The 23,760-nt window shown below is 44.8% G+C and overlaps 1 protein-coding gene across 5 annotated transcripts in view; it reads right to left on the reverse strand.

Moving 5' to 3' along the window:
• The window catches only part of Prosap (SH3 and multiple ankyrin repeat domains prosap), a 177,893-nt gene that overhangs the window by 44,089 nt on the left and 110,044 nt on the right, over window positions 1–23,760 (reverse strand). For 3 of the 5 annotated variants that reach the window (XM_072007756.1, XM_072007754.1, XM_072007757.1), the window contains exons 3-4: window positions 4,263–4,661; window positions 1,372–1,389 (exon numbers count right to left, since the gene is read on the reverse strand). In XM_072007756.1, the coding sequence (XP_071863857.1) occupies window positions 1,372–1,389; window positions 4,263–4,613 (369 nt within the window). In that variant the 5' untranslated portion in view covers window positions 4,614–4,661. The remainder of the gene's footprint in view (window positions 1–1,371; window positions 1,390–4,262; window positions 4,662–23,760) is intronic. The other 2 variants (XM_072007759.1, XM_072007758.1) reach the window with 1 other exon arrangement.

Consider the following 23,760-nt stretch of genomic DNA (forward strand, 5'->3'; position numbering starts at 1 on the left):
CTTTAGCGCTGAAAGGCAGGAGCTGCTATAAGTACATGCAAATCGAGCTCGAAATAACTCTAGCTCGTGGTCTACGGTCGCGCGTCGTAAGGACGGAATCATCGATTCGAGCGGGTCTCCACGGTTAATTAAAGCGTTCGTCCTCGTTCCTCGCGAATCGATCGATCGCGTAGCTCGCGCATCCCTCTCGTCGTAAAACGACACGTATCTCTCTTCGTGCATTTTCCTCTACACGTTGTACGTCTGTTTGCAAACGTTTCTCGATCCTCTAATCAGCCAATACGTTTATACTGTACGATACGCCGCGGTATCGAAGGATGTCTATCGCATAAAGGTTTTTCAAATAAAAGTCCTTTCAACGAGAGTCTTCCGAATGAAAATACAGCGAATTCGCTTTTCCATCGAATCGACGAAATTTGACTCGACGAAACTTCCCCTCGGATCTTCTATACGTGGCGATCGAAGAAGGAAAGGTAGAGAAAAGCGAATCGAGCCCGAGACTATCTCGAGACTACCCTCCACCCCTTGACTGCTCTTTCAAGCATCGTTCTTCTTCGTCTGGTCGGTGCGCGCAGCGAGCTCGCGACGCAAAGGAACGAGAGAAAAGTCGCGTACAACGAGGGGTGATCCTACGTTAACGAGACTTGGGGTGGCAAGTGACGCGATGCCACGTTTCCTCTCTGGAACCGGAGTCAGGGTGGCGAGAACTATCACAGGGCCGCGTTGCAAAATCGTTAAAAAATTCTCATTAACGATAAATTCTTTCTACCGGACAGTCTTTAACGTGAAATTGACCCCAAGAAATTTTACTACTTCGCTTTCTACAGAAAGAGCAGACAGATATGCAAATGTCACGAGCCTTATAAATCAGCTTTTCACGAACCGCCGAATTTTGTAGAACGCGAGACTGAGTTCCAAAGGCAGAGCGCAAAGACAAAAGATGCACTTACGTATGCATCTGTAAACTTTCCTCGTCTTTCTCGTCGCAAAGAAACTCGCCGTTTTTTTCGTTCTCTCTCGAGAGGATAGCCGGAAATAAAAATCGACACCGTAAAATTTACAATAAGCTATTTAAACGTGGGGTTCCGAGGAACACGCCAAACCTAACGGGGATAGTTCGTCGAACCGTGTTTCGTTTCGCCATGCACGAAAGTCTGAACGTGAAAGGTTCTCTTCTCTTTCTGTTCGTTCTTTTCTTTCTTTCTTTCTTTTTTTTTTCTTTTCACCACGGCGAAGAAAACTGAAACAACGAAAGAAGAAACGGGACGACAAATCGGTATAAAGAAGAGGCGGCGGGTTTTATCGGGGTGTTTGGTATAAGTAGTTGCATAGGGGGTTGGATGCATGCTATTAGTAATAGTGAAGACGTACCCTGTACCAAGTGGCCACCTGCGAGGCGCTCGAAAGGGGTGGAGAAGCGGTGGTATATCCGCGACGCAACACACCGGAGGTGGAGGGTGAAGGTCGGGCCCGAGGGCGCGATTTTTGTATATTTTCGATATTGTCGGTCGATTCGCGTACGGGGGTGCGTTCGAAGAGGCGGGCCCCAACAAGACGATAGCACAGGTGAAGTGGTGGTTGGTGGTGGTTCGGTGGTGGTTCGGTGGTGGCGGGTGTAGTGTATTCGCACGCCCCGTGCAAGTGAGGCAAAAGCAAAAACAACAACAACAACAACAACGCCACAGGTCAGAAAAATATACACGATTAATCGATGGACACTCGCGTGTCGCTGTGCATAATTACTAATTAGTAATAACTATATATACATACTTACATACATACATACATACATACGTACATACATACCAACATACATACTTACATATATATATATATATATCCCTCTCTATTTACATTTAAAATGTAAAATACACGGTGTTCCAAGTTTTCCAAGACAAACGCTATTAGTACGTTCTGTACAAGTACAAGTAAGAAAGAAATTATAGATATAAATGCATTGTTTTGTAATCAGTGTGATCATTAGATGGGTGAACGGTATTTCAAAAAATTTACCATTTCTGATAATACGTAGAGGACTTTCATAGAGGTAAGAGATCAAATTTATTGTCTTAAGAAGCTTTCTTCGATCTTTTTTTGTGTTAACCTATCTTTTATGATTATTGCTTACGATTTATGTTTATATCACTTTCTTTTTCTTACTCGCGTTGACGGAATATACTGAAGGAGTTTGATCAAGGATATCTGGGACACCCTATATATATATATTTGTATATTTAATAGACCACATCTCATAAAACATAATATACGTATTATATCTTACACCCATACATGATATACATATATGTATATTATTCGCGTATCCATTGCGTGTATCTTGAAAGTACAATGCGCACAGTATATCTGTGGTACGTGTATGTGTATATATTCGTGTGGTCCTGCCGCGAGAATCCTTCGGAACACGTTCGATGACTATTAACGTTTCCACCGCGCTCCATAAATCCACACGGATAGATCGGCCTGAAAAATTCGAACAATACGCTACGCTCGCAAACGGTACATTTTCTCTCTTGGTACGTCGCGAGAAGCGAAGGTAATAGACGGTGGCCGATCGAGTCGAGCACTGGTCCATTAACAAGATAGCCAATTATCAATAAAAGCGAAACTCCGTGTGGAATGCGGGTGAACGTATCCATTGCAGCGATACGTACGTTCGATATGGGAGTACACGTTTATTCCCGTACGAATAATACGAATATTCCCCTCCCCCCTCATTTTCGTCTTATGAATATTCGTCATCGAACTCGTTCCGAGAAACAAGGTCTGCTATGGGCTGGTCCGAAGCGGAAGATCGAGCACAGGATATGTCCAGGGGGGTGGCAAGAGATTCGTTAAGCGGACAAAGTTGGAACGTTAGTCGAAGGTGGGTATCGACGAGTAGCTTTAACGCGTACAGTTTTACACATCGACGAACCAATTGTCTTGGTCTGGAACTGAGACTTTATGCAGCGAACGTTCGCAGCGAGGGAGAGAGAAACGAAAAGACAAACAAAGAGAGACAAGTTTTCCGAGGATAGGTGAAAGATGGAAGTCGCGTAACGAGAGTCGCGTAAAGATGGGAGTTGTCACGCCGCGCCTCCGTCGCGGAAGGCAGGTTAGAAAGACTACACGTGTGAAAATTCCTTGCGCGACGTACGAGGAGACGGCCGAGGGAAAAACACGGCTAGAAAAATGGACAGAATGCAAGGAGAGAAGAGAAGGTGGGGAGGGAAGAGACACGGTATGAAAGAGCGTGATGGTTTGACACACGAAGCAGAAGAAGCCACACAGAGATCGGTATTTTCTAGCTCCTATTTTGTTTAGGAGTAGCGGCACGTGTTCGTGTCTGTTTCTTGTCAGTGGCGGTGCGGCTAGTAACTTATGTAGTACCTCTTTTGTGCGATCGCGAAATTCTTCGCGGAGCCGGACATCGCCGCGAAACACAGCGCAGGTACGGCGCCGATTTGCATTTGCCCGGCCGGTGCATCGTTACTCGTTCCCGAGCAACGAATATCTCGATAAATAAAGTGAGACGTTCGAGGGGCGCACGGTAGCGATCCCCTCGAGATCTCTTAATCCTGCGTGTGCTTCGTGACTTTCCGAGGGCTCCGGCTACGACTACCAATGAAAAAAGAGAGAGAAGAGTCAGGAAGCCCGGTCCAGTCTTGCCCGAAGAACTCTCGCTCGAATACACCACGACGCGACCGTTCGAGAGTCCCCTGCAATTTACCGAGATCAACATACAAAGTAGCAGTCTGCGGTCCGTAACGCAGTGCGTACTTTCTTTTCTTTTCTTCTTTTTTCTTTTTTCTTTTTTTTTTTTTTGTCTCAAGAAAAACCACCCGACACCGAGTTCTCGATAGAGCGGGGGAGCTCGCGATCTCACGTACAACCGACGATTCAACGCCGTACGATGCAACGAGCCGCGATCGATAGAGATCGACGGTAATGGATGGTAAACGCGTTCAACCCCGCGATCATCGACAAGTACAAGGACGATTATGATTTTTAACGGAACGCCAACGGCTCCTGATGACTCGCGATTAATGCCTTGGCGCCATGAGTGGCGAGGATAATGCAATTTGAGACCGTTAATTGACCGATCGACGCGAACGAATCGCAGAAAGCTACACGATATCCGTCGGGGTCCCGACTCTTCCAGTTCGTCTTCAAGGATCTTCGCTAATGGATTCTCGCGTGAGAGAGGTAGTCAGTCACTCGGAAGAGAGAATCGGACAACGCGGAGGCAGAGAATATCGTCTTACCTTGGGCAAGGATGCCAGGCATTGCTGCTTCACGTCCCAAACGAGCTGATCCCTCGGGAACTGAAGACACTTGCTGACGTAAAGTTCCGGGACGTGCACCCTGGCGAGAAGCACTCCCTCCTCCACCGGACCGGCCTCCGCAGTGGCAGCTGCGACTGCGGCCGCATCTTGATTCTGTTGACCTTGAGCTTGGCCTTGAGCCTGGCCGCCTTGCGGACTCGTGGCCTGGCTCGACGTTTGTCCCGTGCCAGCAGCCGACGAATTTTGCTGTTGCTGTTGCTGCTGTTGCGGTTGTTGTTGCTGCTGTTGCGACTGCTGCTGTTGTTGCTGTTGCTTCGGTCCCGCCTCCATTGCGAGGACCTCGCGCTTCTCGAGGATTCCACCTTCACAGGTTCACATCTGAAACAGAAAAAAGAAAGGCTCGAGTTCGCTACCTCGTTCTTTACCGCGACCAGTTTTTCTCTTTGCTTCTTTTCCAGCATTAATCGACCCGATTGTGCCGTTACCGTGGGATATCGCGAAATCACCATGCCGTCCGTTTAATCGAAGAGACATCTCAAGGAAGCAGCAAGAGAGGCAGGTAGAAATAAGGAAAAAGCAGATGAAGAAATTAAAACGGCGAGGGTCCGTTCTTTATGACTACATGGAGTAACGGTAAAGGCGGATAAGATTACCGCGATAGAAATAAAGAAACGGCGCCGAGATGCCGCGACGATTTTTTAAACATCGTAAAAATGCTTTTTATATCTCGCGATCCGTGGCCGTTGATACTCTGCTCGTTCGCTCGGTCGACTCCGTAACATTTTTGCGGAAATTTCATTTCCTCGATCCTCGACGAAGAATCTTGCGAAGCTCGGCAGAATTCTTTATTAAAGAGATTCGACGGGATACACGCGTCGAATCGATTACGCAGAAAGGATGGGCGTTCGCGTTGCTCGCGCGTTTTCACGCGTTTCTACGGCATCGATGCGATAACGCGGCTAGCCGTTTTACAATTCGACCTTCGATCTCGGGGGTTAACTATCGGTCGGCTAATAACTTACGCGCTAACGAGCAACGCGGCTCGGCCACTTTCACTTCGAACTTTCCAACAAGCATAAACGTCCAGGTATAGCCGTTGCGTGTATCATCGTCAACCTCCCGCGAACAAGATTAACACTCGTGGCTGGCTGTTTCGCCGGTAACCGATCGTTCCACGCGACTGCTATTATTCGATTTGCCAATTTCTCGCGTGGTTATTTCACGAGTATCGGTTTAGCACTGGCAATTCTTCGAAAGTTACATTATGCTACTAATTAAAAAGATTATAGTAGAAGAATTAGCGGCCCGGTTTAAACGATTTTGATACGGAATAACCGTTACAAATGATCAACATTTTGTTGGTTTCCAATAATCGTTATCGATGACGGAATTATCAGAAACAAAAGAAAAAGATGTTATCATAATAACGGATAATGGAGATTCACGATCGAAAAAAATTCCCTCGTCGATAATGATTATTGCGGTAAACAAATACGGTTTCCGGCGCTGATACTGGTTATCAATAACCAAACAAACGTTCACCGTTTATCATGGTTATTTGTAATCAGAACATTTAACATTTAATATTTTCTGATCGTTTAGTTCGTTGAAAAATTTCTTTAGGATTTAGCGATCGCTGTCTTCTTTCGTTCGAACGACGACAAACTTTTGTAAAAACGGTGGAGTTGCAAGACAGGCGACAGAACGGTGTTTGCAAATTGGAAGAGAGCGAGCGCGATATGTCAGGTGGTACGGGGGAGAAGTTTGATGGGAAACCGCAGACGCCATTAAACGTAAGCGTGTTGCCGGCAAGCTGGGCTGCGTTAAAACTTTAAATAACCCACTGACCGCATCGTATACACAATGCTTACGCTTCGAGGACAATAGCCAACGAAGCCAAGACGAAGTGGAAACGCCGCAAGGTCGCATCCTTCGCGCCCAACCAGAAAAACACTCATCCTTAGGCGTTAATATTCCACTGACGAAGGGATTTTCTTCTTCCAGTCTCCTGGCTCTCCCCCACTCGAAAGTGCCGAGGCTGCGGCCAGCCAACGGTACGAAAAAGAACGAAGACCTAAGAGGGGGACGTAAATCCGCTTCGTTTCTTGCTAATGTCACGTGATCCTCAGGGTTAATAATTACGTTGATATGGTTTGCAATAAGACAAATGTAAAATATGACGATTTGTTTCTGGAAGAATTATTACGGGGAATAAGAGATGCGAGTACAAAGAGAAACGAACGAACGTCTTGATCTACGCTATTGTTCACAAGTCATGGGACATTTAAATCGTTACTCTGATTTGCGATGACGCTTTCAAGCGTTCAATGGCGATTTTGCTAATACCAGATCGATTAACAACGCGTCGAATTTTAAAACTCCTTTCCTGCGAAAAAAAAAAAAAAAAAAAGAAAAGGAAGAAAAAAGAAAAAGAAAGAAATGGGAGATTTGATCTACTCAAACAAGAGTTACGTCTAAGATTAATAAATGGTCCGTGACTTATGAACCCCGGTGTATATTTTCAGAAGACTATACGAAGGTAACAACGTTGCTACGATGATTCCTTCTTTCCCACAATACAGCTTCTTCCCTTCGTTTTTTCCCCTCCTCTAGTGATATTTTATTACATATATCGTACGCTAGTCAGAACGATACCGATACGCTACCGCTTTTTCCAACCGGCTAATCGATTATCGCCTCTCGAACGGGCTATCCTCTCGCAGGAGACGCAGACGAGGAACAAAAGGAACGACGAGATACAAGAAAAATAATAAGAGGGAACACGAAGGGAGACGATGATGAACCGAGGGAGAAGGATCGTACGGATGGACGGACAGCAAACGCATCAATGACAAGCCGTAAATCATAGTTTTACGACCCGTCTTTATGTGGCCCTTATTCGTGGCAGTCATCGGTGGGGAGTGCTTTTGCCATTTTTCTGTCTGGCCACCCTGTGTGCAGCGCATTCAGGGCCGTATCTCCTCTCCGCCAGACGACGAACCGATCGACCTTTTCTTCCTTCCAATCGACCGAAGAGGACGGAGAAGCGGCACGCGAAATACCGGCGACTTTCGTGACGCTGGGGGCAACAATTAGCGCTCGACGTGTTCGCCATTGAACCGACTATCGGAAGTTTGAACCCATTCGAAGAAGGAGAAGAAGAAGGAGGAGGGGAAGAAGAAGAAGAAGAAGAAGAAAAGGAAGGGGATAAACGTCCATGAAAGGTAAATGAGAACCAAAGCCTTTTGATTTTTCCCTCCAGGCTTTCTATTTAGAGAGTATATCTTTAGAGAGAGAACATCTTTTTCACCTTGATGCTTCGAGTGTTTAAAGGGTATTGGAACGACGCGACGTTCAGAGACAAAAGAGAGAAACGTCGACTTTAAAGTTCGAACGAACATCGCTCGATCCGCCCCTGCACGCGCGTAAGTGCATATAGCAGGTACCCGCTGCGTGGGCGTCGCTTTACGGGTTTGCTTTTAAGTGGCCGTACCTTAATTTCAGAGTCACCTAACAGTGTCGTGTTTAACGGTGATTCAATGATAATTAAAAAAATCCAAGGTTACCTATGGAACCATATCCGACTACGAAGGGGAGGAACTCCGAAGGACGGCCAGGAGTTAAAGTACGACCATGACATTCTCCTGGTCGCGACCGTGCACCTCCGACTCTCTAACCCCCGACCAGCGTTCCTCCTCTGCGCGATCGCTCGAGAAAATGTTGGATTCTTAACCGTTTAAAAGTCGAATAATCCCGTTGCGCAACAGATTAACTTTACGTAACAACGGATTGCACGAAAGTAACGCGTTCTAAAAATATTCGGAAACTAACATTTCTACATTTATTTGTGTAACTCGAAGATGCAAAAATACATCAAATAAGATATAGTATTCTTTACCATATTAAATAGAAGCAATTTTTTATTCAAGTCCCATTTTTTTTTTTTTTTTTTGATTGAGTCTATGAAAATATGAATTTACATAAATAACCGTAATCTAGCTATAATAAATACAACGTTTTACGAGCACTTTTTGTTTATCGTGCGTCGGTAGGTTGACCCTCGTATGGCATCGGTATCCCGTTACCGATAGTTATCCATAATGTTAATGAAGCGTCTTCATTTTTTACGATGTACGGGCGGGTTCTAACAAAATTTCTACCGCGTATATTCGTAACACGTAGGAATATTTCCACGTAATGTCGACTACGGTCCCCGCTATGATCGGTACTCTGATAAACAGACGGTTTCTAACTTGGAGATTCAAGTCTCGAACATCCGTTGAAATGGAGGAAGGAGTAGTCGCGGCACGACTAGAAAAATCTATCATTTGGTACGTCGATATCTCCAGATGTCACGAGTTTTTATCCCCGCCATGATGGGAATAAGAAAAATCTCGTTAGGATGAGAGAGCTTCGCGAAATACCGGACGAGACACTGGTAAAAGACAAAATATGCAGATCACGGAAAAGCGAGAGTCGAAGTCGAAAGAACGGCTACGACGGAGCTTCTGGTATCTCGACTCGGAGTCAATCTCGTCGTAGCCAAGCTCCGTGGTCATGTGTATGCACGGACGCGGAATAAACGAATTTCTCGGCGCCACGCGTCTTCTCAGATAGCTCGACCCTCGAATCTCCAAATTTCTATTCTACCAGAGAAGGGTTCCACAGCTACGTTCTTTGAATATCCTGGCAGCAGCGGTTTGTGGATAATGCTGGAAAAGCGCAAGACCGGTTTTCGTTGCCTTTCTGGAAATTTGAAGAATGGAACGACGAAAGGGTCTAATTGTATTTTTCCAACGTCAAAAAGTACCTCAGGAGATCGAATGAAATAATAAAAAATTCCTGCCGCTACGCGTTCGTGATTTCTCCTTTTAATACACGTTAAATCTTCCTCGCGTGTTATATAAATCTATCTTGTTTGTTAAAACGGGAACAAGATTGAAATAGGAAAATTCGAGGATCGCAGCGGAATTAAATTCATGCATTTTTATAGAATAACTTGGGGAAATATTTTTGACGAACGCGAATCGAAAAGGCTATCGGACAAAATATAGGGGGAGTGGAGTGTACAGAAAAATGTGAAATTCGAGGTTTTACTATACGTATAAACTTTATAAGGATCTGAATAATTCGATCGATTTGTAGCAACAAAATTGAATTTAATTAAAACCTAGGAATAACGACGGCCCCTCTTATATTTGATAATTAATTAATATTAACCGAAGCTCGGCTTTTTCGGAACTAAATCCATTACCTAATTGATTTGTAATACGTATTTCTACTCTATTGAACATACATATATTTACATATGACCAAAGTGTATATATACATATATTAATGACCCATTAACAAATACAAACAGCGCTTGCTACCTTGCTATGAAGATAGAAAATTCTACATTTAAATTACCTATTAACAGATATACCAGTCATATGCCTCGCTGCTTACTATATATTATTACCTTTAGCATTTACCATCTAAATATCGTTGCTTGCACATTTTGTGTGTTTTACGCATTTTCGTATTTTTAAATTCCCTATAAACGCATAAATATTCACGTCCTACGTATATAACTATTAGCGCTAGAATTTATCTCATATTCGGTAGTGTCCTAACATACGAACGAAGGCGTAGCTACGTATCCACGACGATTACAAAGAACGAAATCGCTGCAGTTCGACTTGGTCGGAAATTCGTAGTTAAAATGCACGTTGGTAAATGTTCGGATACTTTCGAACGGTAGTGTATATCCGGAGAACAATAATGATGACATATGCTGCGTGTACGTAACATCACTGGCTGGGTTGCAATTACCGGCGTGTATAAAACATTACGCTCGTAGACCAGCCAGCGTTGCATTGTTCCAAGCGTTTTGTTGTTCGTCCCAGTTGTATCGATCGTGCCAGATGTAAATCATTCTCTATAATTACGGAAACAATGAAGCAACCGATAGCGTAACCGCTCGACGCGGCTCGAAATACCAAAGGATAGGTCTACCAAGGATGACGTTGCTCTGTACGTAAATTACTTTCATGTACTCATTATTGGTTATTGAATTATGTCCCATCAAAGATAAGCAAACGTACAGATACTTCCGAACGGCAGTATATTTGTCATAGACTTATCAGAAATCTCTTTAAAAACTTTTGTACAACATACACGGTATGATATTAAATAACAATAAAAATAGAATCTACGTAACAACCTACGCATAATAGAGATACTATCATAGACATACATCATCGTACGAGAAACGATAATTTTGCGCAAATGGTACGAATCTTTTTTAATGGTACGATAGAAAGAGGAAACCCACGAACTTGACGATAAATTCTCGTATTTACCATAAATACGACATCTCGAGAAAAGCAAAGAGAGAGGAAGGGAGAGAGAGAGAATAATAACAGCGGCAGTATAATAGAAAGTTTCTACAATAAATGTTCGAATATTCTCACAGGCGATTATAGACGAAGGTTGGAAATCGAATTTGTGGATGTACTCTGGACAGAACTTACGCAGCACCCTAATATAATTCGACAGGGAGTCCGCGTTTCCCCTCGAACCGATATACCGATAAAAATTGCTCGCGAAACAGGATCAAGCGGTGCCGTCCGATCCCCTCGATCGTTCAATCAAACAATTACCAGCTGGTTCCCGCGTTCATCGCGTTCGATCAGCGTCGGCTATCAAAATGATTTCGCTGATGAAAACGGACCGGCCCGCTTCCGGCGAACCAGAGAAAAATAAAACAGAGAGGCGTCGTGTCAGTACGGGAATGGATGCAAGGTACACAAGGTATATAAAGAGGAAGTTCCCCCGGTGAAGAGCCGCAAAGACAGAGAGAAAGAGAGAGAGAGGGAGGAAGAGAGTCTTGATACGACGACGAGTGTAACACACGTGTAACGATCGCCGACGTCGTGTGAACGCCGAGGGGTGACACCAGAAGGGAAGAACGTTCGAAGCAAAAAAGAAGCTCCGCATCGTCGGCGGCGACGTTACGAAAGGGGGGCGAGCGGAAGAATAACACGTACCACCCTATCTCTGGATGCCGTCTTTCGTTTCGGACCGCCGGCAACTTTCCTTCAAGGGAGCGCATCAGCCCTTCAGGGAACTCGTCGTTTCGAGCTGTTCCTCCGGTTAGATGCACATTACTTTTCGAAAGCTTCCTCGTCCCGAGTCGCCTCCGAGCACCCAACTCGTCTCTTCGTGGAACCCGCGACACAATGATCTTTGATAAACCGACGTTCCATCGAGAATAAAGTTCGATTCGTTTTGCGATCGAATTTTGGGAATTTTGACGAGAGAACGTTTTTAGTCCGACTCGATGCTTCTTTGACTTGTTAACCGGTTGGAGGCTGTTCGCGAAAGATGGTTTTTGTTACTTCAACGCGAGTATCGATGTACGCTGAAGTTCTTAAACGTTTGAATATTTCTACGTTGTTACAAATACATGGAATGTATATCGAGTGAAATTCCTTAGACTGATTTTAGCTTCTGCTCTTGTTCGAGGCAATCGTACACCATTAGTGTATGTCTATGAAAACGACGACCCGTATAAATGAAAGAGCGACGAATAAAATAGGACGAAGGATAGTCGTGCAGATTAATAGCTTATATGAACTGTTAATCGCGACTAATTATAGGAATAATATTCGAAAGCTGTTGATATCTCGTCGAATCGTGTATTTAATTTTAATGTACTGTTTAGAAGATTGTAAATAAACAATTTACATATGGTACATATCCGTTGAAAAGATAGTAACCATTGTTTTTGATTATTGGCTTCTCGTTAGTTCGTATATTCTAACAACATTCGTTGATACATTGTTAATACACGTATTTATAAATATCAGTGCAGAGTGCAGCAATTCTTGCAAACTACTCTTGTTTCCGATGAAATTGCACAAACGTGTTCGACAGTATCCAGGTAATAATACCTATATGCCAGATCGCGGACCATGAAAATTAAAATAAGAGAAGAACGCAAAATGGGGTCAGGTGTAGCACTTCCAATATATCACTGCCACGATAAAAGAGACAATATCTGTTAAAAGGATTGGTTTTTCGACCTGTCAGATGTTACAGGATCGAACGCCATCGGTAGACCGCGAAACGACTTCTATAGAAGCTACGTAACGAGTGGTGGTGAAGTACAGGGGTGCGAAGAATAGCGCTAAATAATCGAATCAGACCTTTGGAAAGGTTAAAGGGGAGGCAAGGTCGAAAGTCGAAGGTCGGCAAGTACCGGGAGTCGACAAGATCGCACGACGTCCATTCACAAAATTTATAAATAGCCGTTTCTCTAACGGTCGGGATATCGAGACGACGAGCAATCTATTCTCCGCTGGCGGTAAGCTCGTACTGCGCAATATTCGTTTCCCTCTCGTAACGGGGCGAACTCGTGGGACACTGGTAACCGGACGACGCGTCGCAGCATTAAATGGAGAAATGTAGAGCTCGTTACTCGCTATCGGGGCGCGTTACGGACGCGTTAATACACGTTGAATACGCTCAGCCAGATCCGATAAACGTATTCGTGCAACATCGTGGCCCACATTGCGCGAAAGAAGCTAACAAACGCGTATAACATGGACGGTTAGATCGAGACAAGCTTGGTCTTCAGCGAGGAATGCGGAGTTTCTCGAGTTCTCCGAGTTTCGCATCGATCCCCTTATTCAGAGTTACTCGGAGAGTCCGATGGAAAAGGAGAACGCGGTTTCGCGATTTCAAGTTACCCAAGGGAGACGCACGTGCGGTATTTCGCGGCAATGATCTTCGAGGTCGATGAGAAATACCGGAAATTCTCCGACCGAGGAATTCCGATGGAAGTTACGTGCGCGACAATAGCCATAAGCGAAGCGGAATCGCGGAAAGTTCGTCGTCCTCGGCCGTGCAGCCATTCTCCTTCGTAACCGCGTACTACGAGTGGCGACGCTTTCCAAACAAATAAATCTGGAGACCGAAAGCATGTGAGAGGGTAGGGTGTGGAAGGGTGGCCACGGAGGGAGGGTTGCCGGTGCACCCTCTTGGTTCAAAACAAGTCACGAGAGAGCGGGCGCGAATGGTGGTGCGAGAATGTTAAAAGGGAGAGGCGAGAAAGTAGCGAAGGTTTGGGAAAACAGGGTGGCGATGGAAACGACGGGAGGAGCAACGGCACTCGATCGCGCAACGTTGGGAAAGCACGTGCCGGTGAACGCGAACGTCGCTGCTTGCCGACACTTACCCCACGTTCAACGACCCCTGGGCTGTAAGAGCGCGAACGACGATAAACCCCGTGGTCTGGCCGGCGGGTTATCGCACCATCTCACCAGCGGTGCCGGCCGTTGCCGAAAACAAGACCGGAAACTGCCCGTTCCCCCATCCCCTGCTGCCGATCGACGTTCGGTGTCGTTCCGTGTTCTCGTGCCCGGCGAACGTTTGTACGCGCGTTGCCGCTACTATTCGGGGTTGCCCGCAGCAAGATGCACTAGCAAGATGGCGGCCAGCCGATGACGGTGGTGATCCTCTCCTCCCGAAAGAATCCTCTAGGAGGGAGGTGGTCGAAGGGTAGCGGATGCGGCGGTTCGCGTCCGTGCGACTGGTTCGCGGCCAGACGAGCGATTTCGCTGGCGAAAAGCGCATCGGCGGCGCGAATAGGAGGACCGGCAGCTCCGAAGCGAGATCCAGCCAGCGTGGAGTGCATCGCGCGACTGTCAGCCCGCGGGCGGGGACGGGGGTGGCGCGTATTCCGGCGAGCCAGGTGGCGCCAGCGCAGCCAGCCGGTTTTCAGGATGTTCCAGGGGTAGTTGGGAACCCTGGTGGTGGATGTTCGTCGCTTGGCAACCACGAGAGATCGACCGAGTGTGCTAACCGCCCTTCGCCCTCCCGCCATCGCCTCTCGCGCTACCGCTGCTCTATCCGCTCTCGCTAGCTTGCTCTCACTAACTTGCTCTCACCTCCCTCTTTCTCTTTCTTTTTCTTCGTCTCTCCGTCTCTTCGTCTCTTCGTCTCTCCGTCTCACCGTCTCTCGCCCCATCCCCTCGTGTTGCACTCTCCTCACCCCACTTTGTTTCTCCGTCTCTCTCCTTTACGTATACACGCTCGGCCACCACCCTCTCGCGATGTTTCCCAGCAATGGGAATGATACCCCTACGGCGGTTATCGATGCTCTTGCCGAAACTATCCGTTTTTCTCCTCTATTTACGAACCAGCTACCGTCCAGTGTGCCTTCGATTCCGAGGCGATACCTATGGAACCAGCCCGATTAGTTCCGCTATCGCTCGTTTACCAAAAACTCCAAGAAGACGACGCTTCGATTCGTTACGTCCGCGAACGACGAAACGATCGCACGATCGAGGAAATTCTTTTTTCTTCGAACCTCTAAACGCGATACGACCGTAAATTTTCCAACGACGATTAAATCGTTTCTCCGACGGTTGCGATGTTACGTTCACGCGAACCGTCTCTCGCCGTTTTTGTATCGAGACCTTCGTCGAAAAACGATTAGTGGACGCGTACCGTCTAGAGTGGTGAGAGCGTCGGGGACGCAAGGGGGATCTATCACGGTGATAGATGGGAACTCGAAGATTTATGAGTGGGAGAACAACGGGCTGCCCGGCTAATGAATGATGATCGTCGATTCGGAAAGAACGAACCGATGCTCGTGGATAGATCGCAATCGCGAACCAACGTTTTTCTCGTTTTCCCTTTCGGTCGTAATCTCACGGACACTTTTGCCGCGTTTCCATCATCGACTCGCGGTAATAAGTACCAACGGTATTTAAATCGCCATTGGATCCTTTAACTTTGCGTCCCGAGTTGCCGCGATCTAATTAATTCCGCGGTCTGTTTCCGTTTAACGGAAGATCGTCGAGAAAGATTATCCTTCGCTTCGGAGTGTCGGCCAAGTTTTTGCTGACTTCGTTTCCTCGAGATTCTCCCTAATTACTGCTTTTCCACGGCCAAGTCGTCGAAACTGTTCGTCACTAAGGAAACTTCGGAAATCGAATTTTTTGTCGTTTTCGGCGAACGATCGAGCTACAAGAGTTTCCGAACTTCGACAAGCACTCGACCGTCGTCGTTCTCGAAATTTTTGTCCGATACGCGTCCTTGTTAAGGGAAAATTATTAGCGACAGATGCAACGCGGTGTCCCAAGTATCGCCGATTGTTACCTCTTCTCGATTCGATCGCTTTTGTGTTGCTATATCGGTGGACGAGAGTCAGACATTTTAAGACGCGATGAGAGAAAGATTGCAGCTCCTCGTTTCGTACGAACAGCGTTACCAGCAAAGGATCGATCGATCAGAAATTTGAATATAAAACAATAGTATTGGGTTGGCAACTAAGTGATTGCGGATTTTGTTATTACGACGAAGAATAGCGAAGAATAGTTGAATAAAAAAGGGATAATTGCAACAGAATCGATGCTCGCGTTGTGTACCGAAAAACCAAAAACACGACATTCATCGAGCATCGTGGAAGCCGAAAATTCGTTCTGCTTTATCGTTAGTCACGTTTGATATAGTTTTCATCGAAAAATCTTGGCCAGTTAATTAAAATAGTAAAATAATTATAAAGTATACAAAGAAATTTTATTTCCTTTATTTTCAGCATTAAGGATCCTGTTTCAAGGGCTCAGATAATTTGAAATTAGGAGAATAACTCCGGACCCATTAACGAGGGAGGAAATACGTCTGCTAACGAAGATCCCGAACTAAGAACTTTTCGGTGTTCCTCGTTAAACATTAATTAAGGACTGATTGACCTGATTAGCTTCTCGTCGGATATTCCATTCGCGGTTAAATGTCATAATGAACTGTTTCTTTCATCGATCCATCCTCCGACAATAGCGATCATCCATGCGAGAACCTCGTGTTTTCTTCTACCTACGAACTCTCGTCGTCGCTCTTTTCGATTTCCACAACACTGCGCTTTCTATATTTTCTGCGTAGGACGAACAATCAGTCCTTCGAACGTTCGAGAGGCGATCCCATTTCTTCTTAAAAATCGTTTCTCACCTTTTATAGCAGAAAATCCATCAGAATCGAGCGGCTACCTTAAAAGTCATCACAACGTAATTCGTCATCGTGTTGTTCTATGACCAAGGAGAGAACAATTTGCAATGTTTCAAGGATCGAGTTTTCATTATCCGCGCCATTCGCTATTGTCACTCTATTTGCAGGGCAAACTGCAATTATACAGCGTTTAATGGATTTCAGGGACGAATAGTAGAAATAATTCCGGCAGGTTGGATTTCTGACGATTAGGAGAGTACGGTAGACTCGCGAAACATTTGGACAGTCGAACAACATAGGCAACTTCCACGCGTATATCATGCGCGTCATACACAACGCTCAAAAATATTTTTATCGTAACGTTAAATGCGCGGATTCTTTGTCCATCTAAGATCATACAATTTTTATCCACTTTAATTTTTAAGATTTCGCACGACGTACTATTTCTTCTTTTAACGACTTGCTAATAATATCTCGAGTTTATCTCATTCTTCGCAGATGTCCAACTCTTATACAACGAGAGTATATATTTAGGGTCAATGTAATGGCAATTTTGTCCGAGTACGTTGTGTTCGAAGAATGTTTCGTACAACACACGCGATATTTATAAAACGTTTCCGTAAATGTTCAAATACCGTGGCAAACCGCAGCAAGATGAATTCTTGATGCAACCTTGAACTATGTCCAGCGGGCACAGAACTCGTAATTTTGCCCTGAGCAAGATGTTGGCGCGAAAACGGGAGCAGGTTTTCCAAAATGCCGTGAGGGAAAGTCGTGACATGTGTCCGTGAGAGCCGACACGTTATAACTCAACGACGGGAAGAAGCATTCGGAGCGGTTTATCCATTCTACCTGGATAAAACGCATAAATATGCAAATATCAGTCCGCGTACCATTTAGCGGAGCCACCGGAGTGGATTTCATTTAGCCCTCGCCCCAGTCCACCAGCTAGGAATAATAGTTTCCCTATGGCCCTGGCTGCACGCAGTCGCTTTCTTCCTACTCATCCATCAAACTTTTCCAGTCTCCGTGCTCTGGCCCGCGATTACAAATTCATTGGCCCGTTACACTCGCGTTTTATCGGTAAACGAAACGAGTTTTCCACAACATGGTTACACGTGGTTCCACGGTACCAAGTTACACGCCCGTCCAGGCCGTAAATCGATTCTTGAATAAGATAGCGTACGATCGAGTCGATTAAAACCGCGTCTACGTCGGTCAAAACTTTTGGTTCGCCGAACGAGTCGTTCGACTTCAAGTCGTTGTTAAACTAAAAGGTTTCTATTAAGGTTTCGTTGTTTGACATTTTATCGTTCGATATACAGCACCTCGCGAAGCTATTCGCGAACAGTTCTACTACAAACTTTTCATGAATATATCGAGTTTCACCGATACTCTAACGAGACACGACTGTCATTGGTCACATTGATAGAATCATTGATACAAACTAATCTGAGAATTGTATGTAAAATATTACAAGATATTTAGTACAAGTATAACGTATTTGCTTATATATTCGAGGTGATATTGTTGTAGTCTCTTCTTTTTCTGTATAGTTGTGGTGATATTGTACTAACTGCTGGTGTGTGTAGGGTGAGACAGATTCTGCGTGGGTCGCCGGTGTCGCGCTGGGGGTAACTGCTGTATTTTTCTTCTCATTTTTGCAGAAGAAAAGTCGGACTCCGGTCGCCAGGATTTGAACCCGGGTTTCGAACACGTTCGTAACCTAAGGCGCTAACCACTACGCTACCGTCGTCCGACACTAGTTAGTGTCTAGTGATGGTATTTTGCTGTCGAGTGCCGCTACATATTTATTGTTTCTTATTATATTCAAACAGTCGATCATCGATTATATGGATAAACGTCAGTATCCTTGCGTTAGTTTTTCATGAAAATTCATATATCGTTAAAGAGGCGCGTTGAAGCGCGGCGCACGAGGGACACAAACAATGGCCACTTTTTGACCTGCGAACTCAATCGGGGTTGTAGTAGGAGAAGGGAAAGCCAGTCACTGTGCGTTAATCGATCAATCAGCATTATATTTATCCAGGCAATCCACTTCGGTTTTTTGTCAAGTTATTTTAATTTTAAATGCTTTATCGCGAGCCAGAATTGTTTCCCAACCCATTCAGGAACCCAGCTTTTTTTAGGCTTTGAGAGAAAATGCTTGTTACCAATTATTAATAATAGAAGCATAACTTTCCTCGTACTTTTATAACGCGCACGAAATGCACTAAAATTTAAAACCGATTTAGTCGCAAACAAATACACTTATCGTTTAATAATTCGTAATATAACAATAGTACACTTGTTACGCGGCTAACATATTTCGGCCATATAATTGATATAATTTATTTAACACGAACGAATATAAAATTCTAAATTATCTCGCGTTAATAATTGAATAAATTAATAATTCGCAAACTACGATGTCGCGTACGTGTAATAATGTACACGTAATGAAATAATAAATAAATTAATAAATGATCAATTTTATTCATAGAAGGGTTATCGAGTAATCAAATCCAACGATTTTTCTTCCTTGTAATTTCTCCCTCCTATCGTTTCATGAATAAATTTTATTTTAATTCTCCGTACGATTCGTTCACCGCTATCGTCCAATCCAGCCAAAAAGGATAGAAAGAAGAAAGCTAAAGAGAAATTCGACGACACTGGTAGATTCGCTGTACAGAGGATCGAAGAGGGTGCACGATAATAGGCGTCTATTTGTCGGTCGCTTCGCCTTCGATATGTCGAGGCTTTCAAACGACCTCGTATTCTCGGATGCAAAGTACTCGCGGAAAACGACTGTAGGAGAACTGGATGCAATCGAACGGGGATAAACAAGTCGACGAGGGGACCGAGCAGATCCACGTTATGAGAACGCGATCACAACGAACTCTCGATGCGAAGAAGAAAGAGAAGCAAAAGAACGTCCGACCGAGAAGAGGGAAAAGACGAATAGCGTCGTTGATCCTGGATCGACGAGCCGCCTGTACAATTTTACGGAACGTGTACATTTTTATCGGAACAAAGGATCGAGCGGGATGTTGCGAGCACGCGTTGCTCGTTAGCCCGCGAAAGACGATACTTCTGATTTCGAGGAAGGTCGGCCGAGTGGCTGAAGGAAGGGAGGGTCGTAGTGGCACCCTTCGTGCACCGGGAGTGGCACACGCCGGGGGTGAGAAACGGCAAAGCCACGGACCGCGTCACGCGAGTCCTTTTGTCGAGAAGCGCAGGGGTTGAGATTCTTTCGCCTTCGAGTGCCTTCGACCCCTTCAGCCACGCAAGGAATTACAAGCCAGGACCCTCGTCGAAAAGGGAACCGAGCGAGAATTCCTTCTAGAAAGCGTACGCTGCAATTGGCGTAGCGCGTGCGCCGTAACGCGCCTCCTCCTGCTGTTTTGTACGCGTAATCTTCCGAATATGTTAGAGTGCTTGACGCGTATAGTAGAATGACAGCGATATGGCAAAGTCGCGGAATAAAAGCTGGATCGTCGATCGGAGGGCTCGTAACGAAAACAACCCTTGTCCGTATTTGTCTTTCTGCAGGCAAACAAACGAATGTGTGCTCCGATATGTACGCAATTAGCTTTAACTTTTTCTAGTCTTATATATATATCGTAACTTTGTAAAACAAAGCACTTAATTTATTATATAATTTCTATGAACGTACTGCGAAAGAATCATATCCAACGTAATTACGAAATTGCGCACCTCGTGACGAAAGTTTTGGTAGAACTGGGGATGTTCATTCGATGTTGATTTTTTATAAACGATCGATCCGTACGATCTGTTATTTCAATTTTATTCCGAAGTTTCACTGGAGATATCGAAAGTCGTATTACTCGTCGAGGCAGGAGCGAGATTAAGAATTCGGATCGCAATAGGCAACTGTTTTCTCGACAATTTGTCGATAGAGGGTACATTAGCGAGTAGAAAGGAGGGAATCGGTCCGACGAAGAATCTGTCTATCGCTAATGCGCGCTTATCGAGAAATTTACTTCGGCGGTAGATCGCAGGAGAACGAAAAGCTCACTAAATCCCGCGATCTCGTACAAAGCGCAATATCTGTCCGCCTGGTTCGTGCTCGGCAGTGCTGAAATATTGCCAGCACGCGCGATCCCATCTTCGAACAGGACCAGACTGCTACCTTCGATCGACCTCGCTGCAAACGCAGCACGAACGAAAAGTCGATCTTTCGAAGTTTCAGAAATGGCCGTCGGTTCTTCTATAATTAGCTTTTCAACGTCTAGCTATGCACGCTTCGTTAGTAACTATTAAAAAACTTACAGAAAGTCAGTTACTATCTGGAAATTATTAACACCTTTAAGGATTATTATCTCGTTTGAAACTTTTCATTAAGATAGATAAAGATTATGGAGTTTTAAACGGATAAGAGATATTTAGTTTTACAGTAAAAAGTTTATCTTTACGATAGCGAGGTCAAATCTTTTATCGTTTATCGATGAGATATAACTGACTTAGAGAGACAACGTGTAACGATGGAATTCTCAACTTATCGTGTTCATCCTCTAACTTCTACAAATGTCCAGCTGAAAATCATCGTGACGTGAACGAAGATTCTGAAGATTTCAACTTAGTCACGAGTTTCGACTTTTACAAGTAGCGTTTCCTAGTTGACGAAGTTGTAACTTTACTCTCTGCCGTGCTAAATTTTCTCGATTCGAGTGGAATACGCGAACCGAATGACCTTGCTCCGTTGGCCGAAACTAGGAAAACACCAAGGACCTAGTGAACTCTAGTGCTTACCTCGGTAGAATCGAGTAAACGCGTCGCGTTAGCTTTCATAACAATGCTGCATTAACGCGAACGTTGCGAATGCGCGAGGAGAAAACCGGTGCTGCGAGACTGGAGCTTTCATCGATCCCGATACACACCGCTGGAAGCTCGTAAACAAGCAGCAGGCTTGCGTCAAGATGGGCGAGGCGCGGTGCTCACGGTTGCACGTTGCTTCGACGATTTAACGTCCGATTCCTTCGGGAGAGAAGCAACCGTACGTTACGTGCGTTCGTATATTCCGGAAAGAAGCACACAGAGATACAGCGGTTCGTTAAAGTACTCCGACATCTGTAGAAGCTTTTACGAACATATTACGTACGTTATAACGAAACGCTTTGAAATTTCATTAGCACTGTAACGAGACACGGCTATTCTAACTATACTTGTTAAATCTGAAATCGTATATGCTAACCCTTTGCACTGCTATGTCGAGTGTGACTCGACATCAGTTTTTATCTCAGGAGCTCCTTTGTCGAGTCCCACTCGACGTTCTTTCAGTCCCACCTTCTTTTTGTGAAACGTGCGAAAGAAAACCAGGATTGTATCCTGGAAATTCTTTCAAGATATATCATACACTTAAAAACTAGCAAATACAACGATAGTGTGAATAAAACTGGTATTTAAGCGAATTTGTTTCTTCCTTTATTTATTTAAATTGTCTTATTTTTTAGTTAAAGTAAATTTCAAATAAAACACTTAAAAGCGTTGGGAGCTGCTGGTAACGAAATTGATATAAAATCAATTTGCAGTGCAAAGGGTTAATAGTGAAAATAAACAACTGACTGTACACAGCCTCGTCATCTTTCCGAAATATACGATTGCTTTACATACGCGTCTTGAAGCTTCAATTACAGCCACGGCATAAATATTAGAATGTATTATGTCGAGGTTGAGGTTGACCGATTGAAGAACGGATGAATTTGTAATAGAAAAGTATATTGAAATAATTAAAGGTATAAGTATAATGTATAAGTTTCAGATCCTTACTCTCTTAGTGTTACTAGACAATGGAATGATGGAGAGAACGTTCATATATTTATAGCAGAAGGATATTACCAAAGAAGTTAAGCTTTTAGCTTTGGCTAGAGGCCACAGGCAACGTATATAGAAATCTGTTTATTAGTTTCTTTGTTCCTAGACCTTGCGACCCAAAACATAAGGTACAATAATATGCACCGCTCCTTATTTAGAATATTTCTGCGTAATAGCAGTCTCCAGGTCACGGATATACATAAATAAAGATGTAGAATTTTTCTTGAAGTAGTTACTTCGACATATTATCTTGCCTTTATACAAGATACGACGCATGAACAGGAAGGGGAACCGATCGATCCGCTAGAACTTTGCGTTACGAGATACACAGGATAAGTTTGCATACAGCGTAATAACCTAAGAATATGTAAATTTGTATTTACGAGTTACAAGACGAATATGATTAGTTATCTAAGATCGTACAATCTCTATCTACCTTGATCTAAGATTTCGAACGAGGTGATAATTCTTAGTTTTATATAACACGATATATACATAGAGATTTTCCGTGATAAATGTTCGAATACTTTCACGAGCCACTGTAGGTGTACAAAGAAGGAGAAAGAGAGGGAAAGGTGGCCTTTATACGGAGGCAGGCATGCACGTCGTGAGATTGCTCGCCGAGCTTTCGAAGGTAGCCGAGCGCGTGCACGAGCGACGACCTTCGCGCTTAATTTTTCATCGTCCTCGACGAACGGCGTTCATCGTAGCGTCGTCCCGAGCACACGAATCGAGAGCAACTCGATTCCGAGAGATGCCATTGGCGCGAACGAGCGTCGCATGAATGGGACAAACGAGACTGCGTTTCATAATAAAGACACGGTAATGGAAGACTCGACGATGCCATGGCCATCGTTCCAGCTGCTAGCGGTTGACGAGGATAAACCGTATCTAAGCGATGTCTCCCGATCTCTTTCTACGTTTCTGCGGCGCTAAGAAGTCGTTCTAAAGAAGGAAGAGTTCAAGGTCTCTCTGCTCAGAATACCAGAATACCGTCGGTTTTGTACATGTTCCACAGGATGCACCCAAATCGATCGGAACCAATTTGCTTCTTTTTTTATCTGACGAACGACAGAGAGGAGGAAAGTAGGCGCAAGGTCCTTCCAGATTAGATCGAGCTCAATTTAGTTGCCTCTGGAGGTTTGACCTCGATTTCCAGCCGTCACAGAGACGCCCTCCGGCTTTCAATTCGCGCAGGATGTGACACTCTCGTACTCGATCCCCTTTGCTCGGCTAAACGGGAACCATTTACCATCGAGGGCATCGTAACTCCCTTCCTTTCTGTATTTTCAACCACCTACGCTCCATATCCGATGACGATATTATTTTTAGAGGCAGTCGCCTCCTACGAAGACAGACCGTTTTTGCAATCGTGCGCGATCAAACGAGTCGCTTCCTTCGAAGCTCGGTTCGTTCGCACGATACCTCACCGCGATCTCTCTTGGTGCTCCCTTCGTGTTCGCTTCGTGTTCGTCGTGCGTTGGCCATCTCGAGGAAGGGTAACGATTGCCGGGTTATCGATCGGCGTATCGCGAAGCGCCCAGTCGCTGACTTAATTAAGACGTTAATGGAGACAGGGCCGAAGAATCAAAGCGAATTTCACGCTTCCCCTTTCGATCCGTCGACCAGCCCATTAATTTGCCGAGGC

This window comes from Bombus fervidus, chromosome 7, assembly GCF_041682495.2.
Source record: "Bombus fervidus isolate BK054 chromosome 7, iyBomFerv1, whole genome shotgun sequence".
Lineage (NCBI taxonomy): Eukaryota > Metazoa > Arthropoda > Insecta > Hymenoptera > Apidae > Bombus > Bombus fervidus.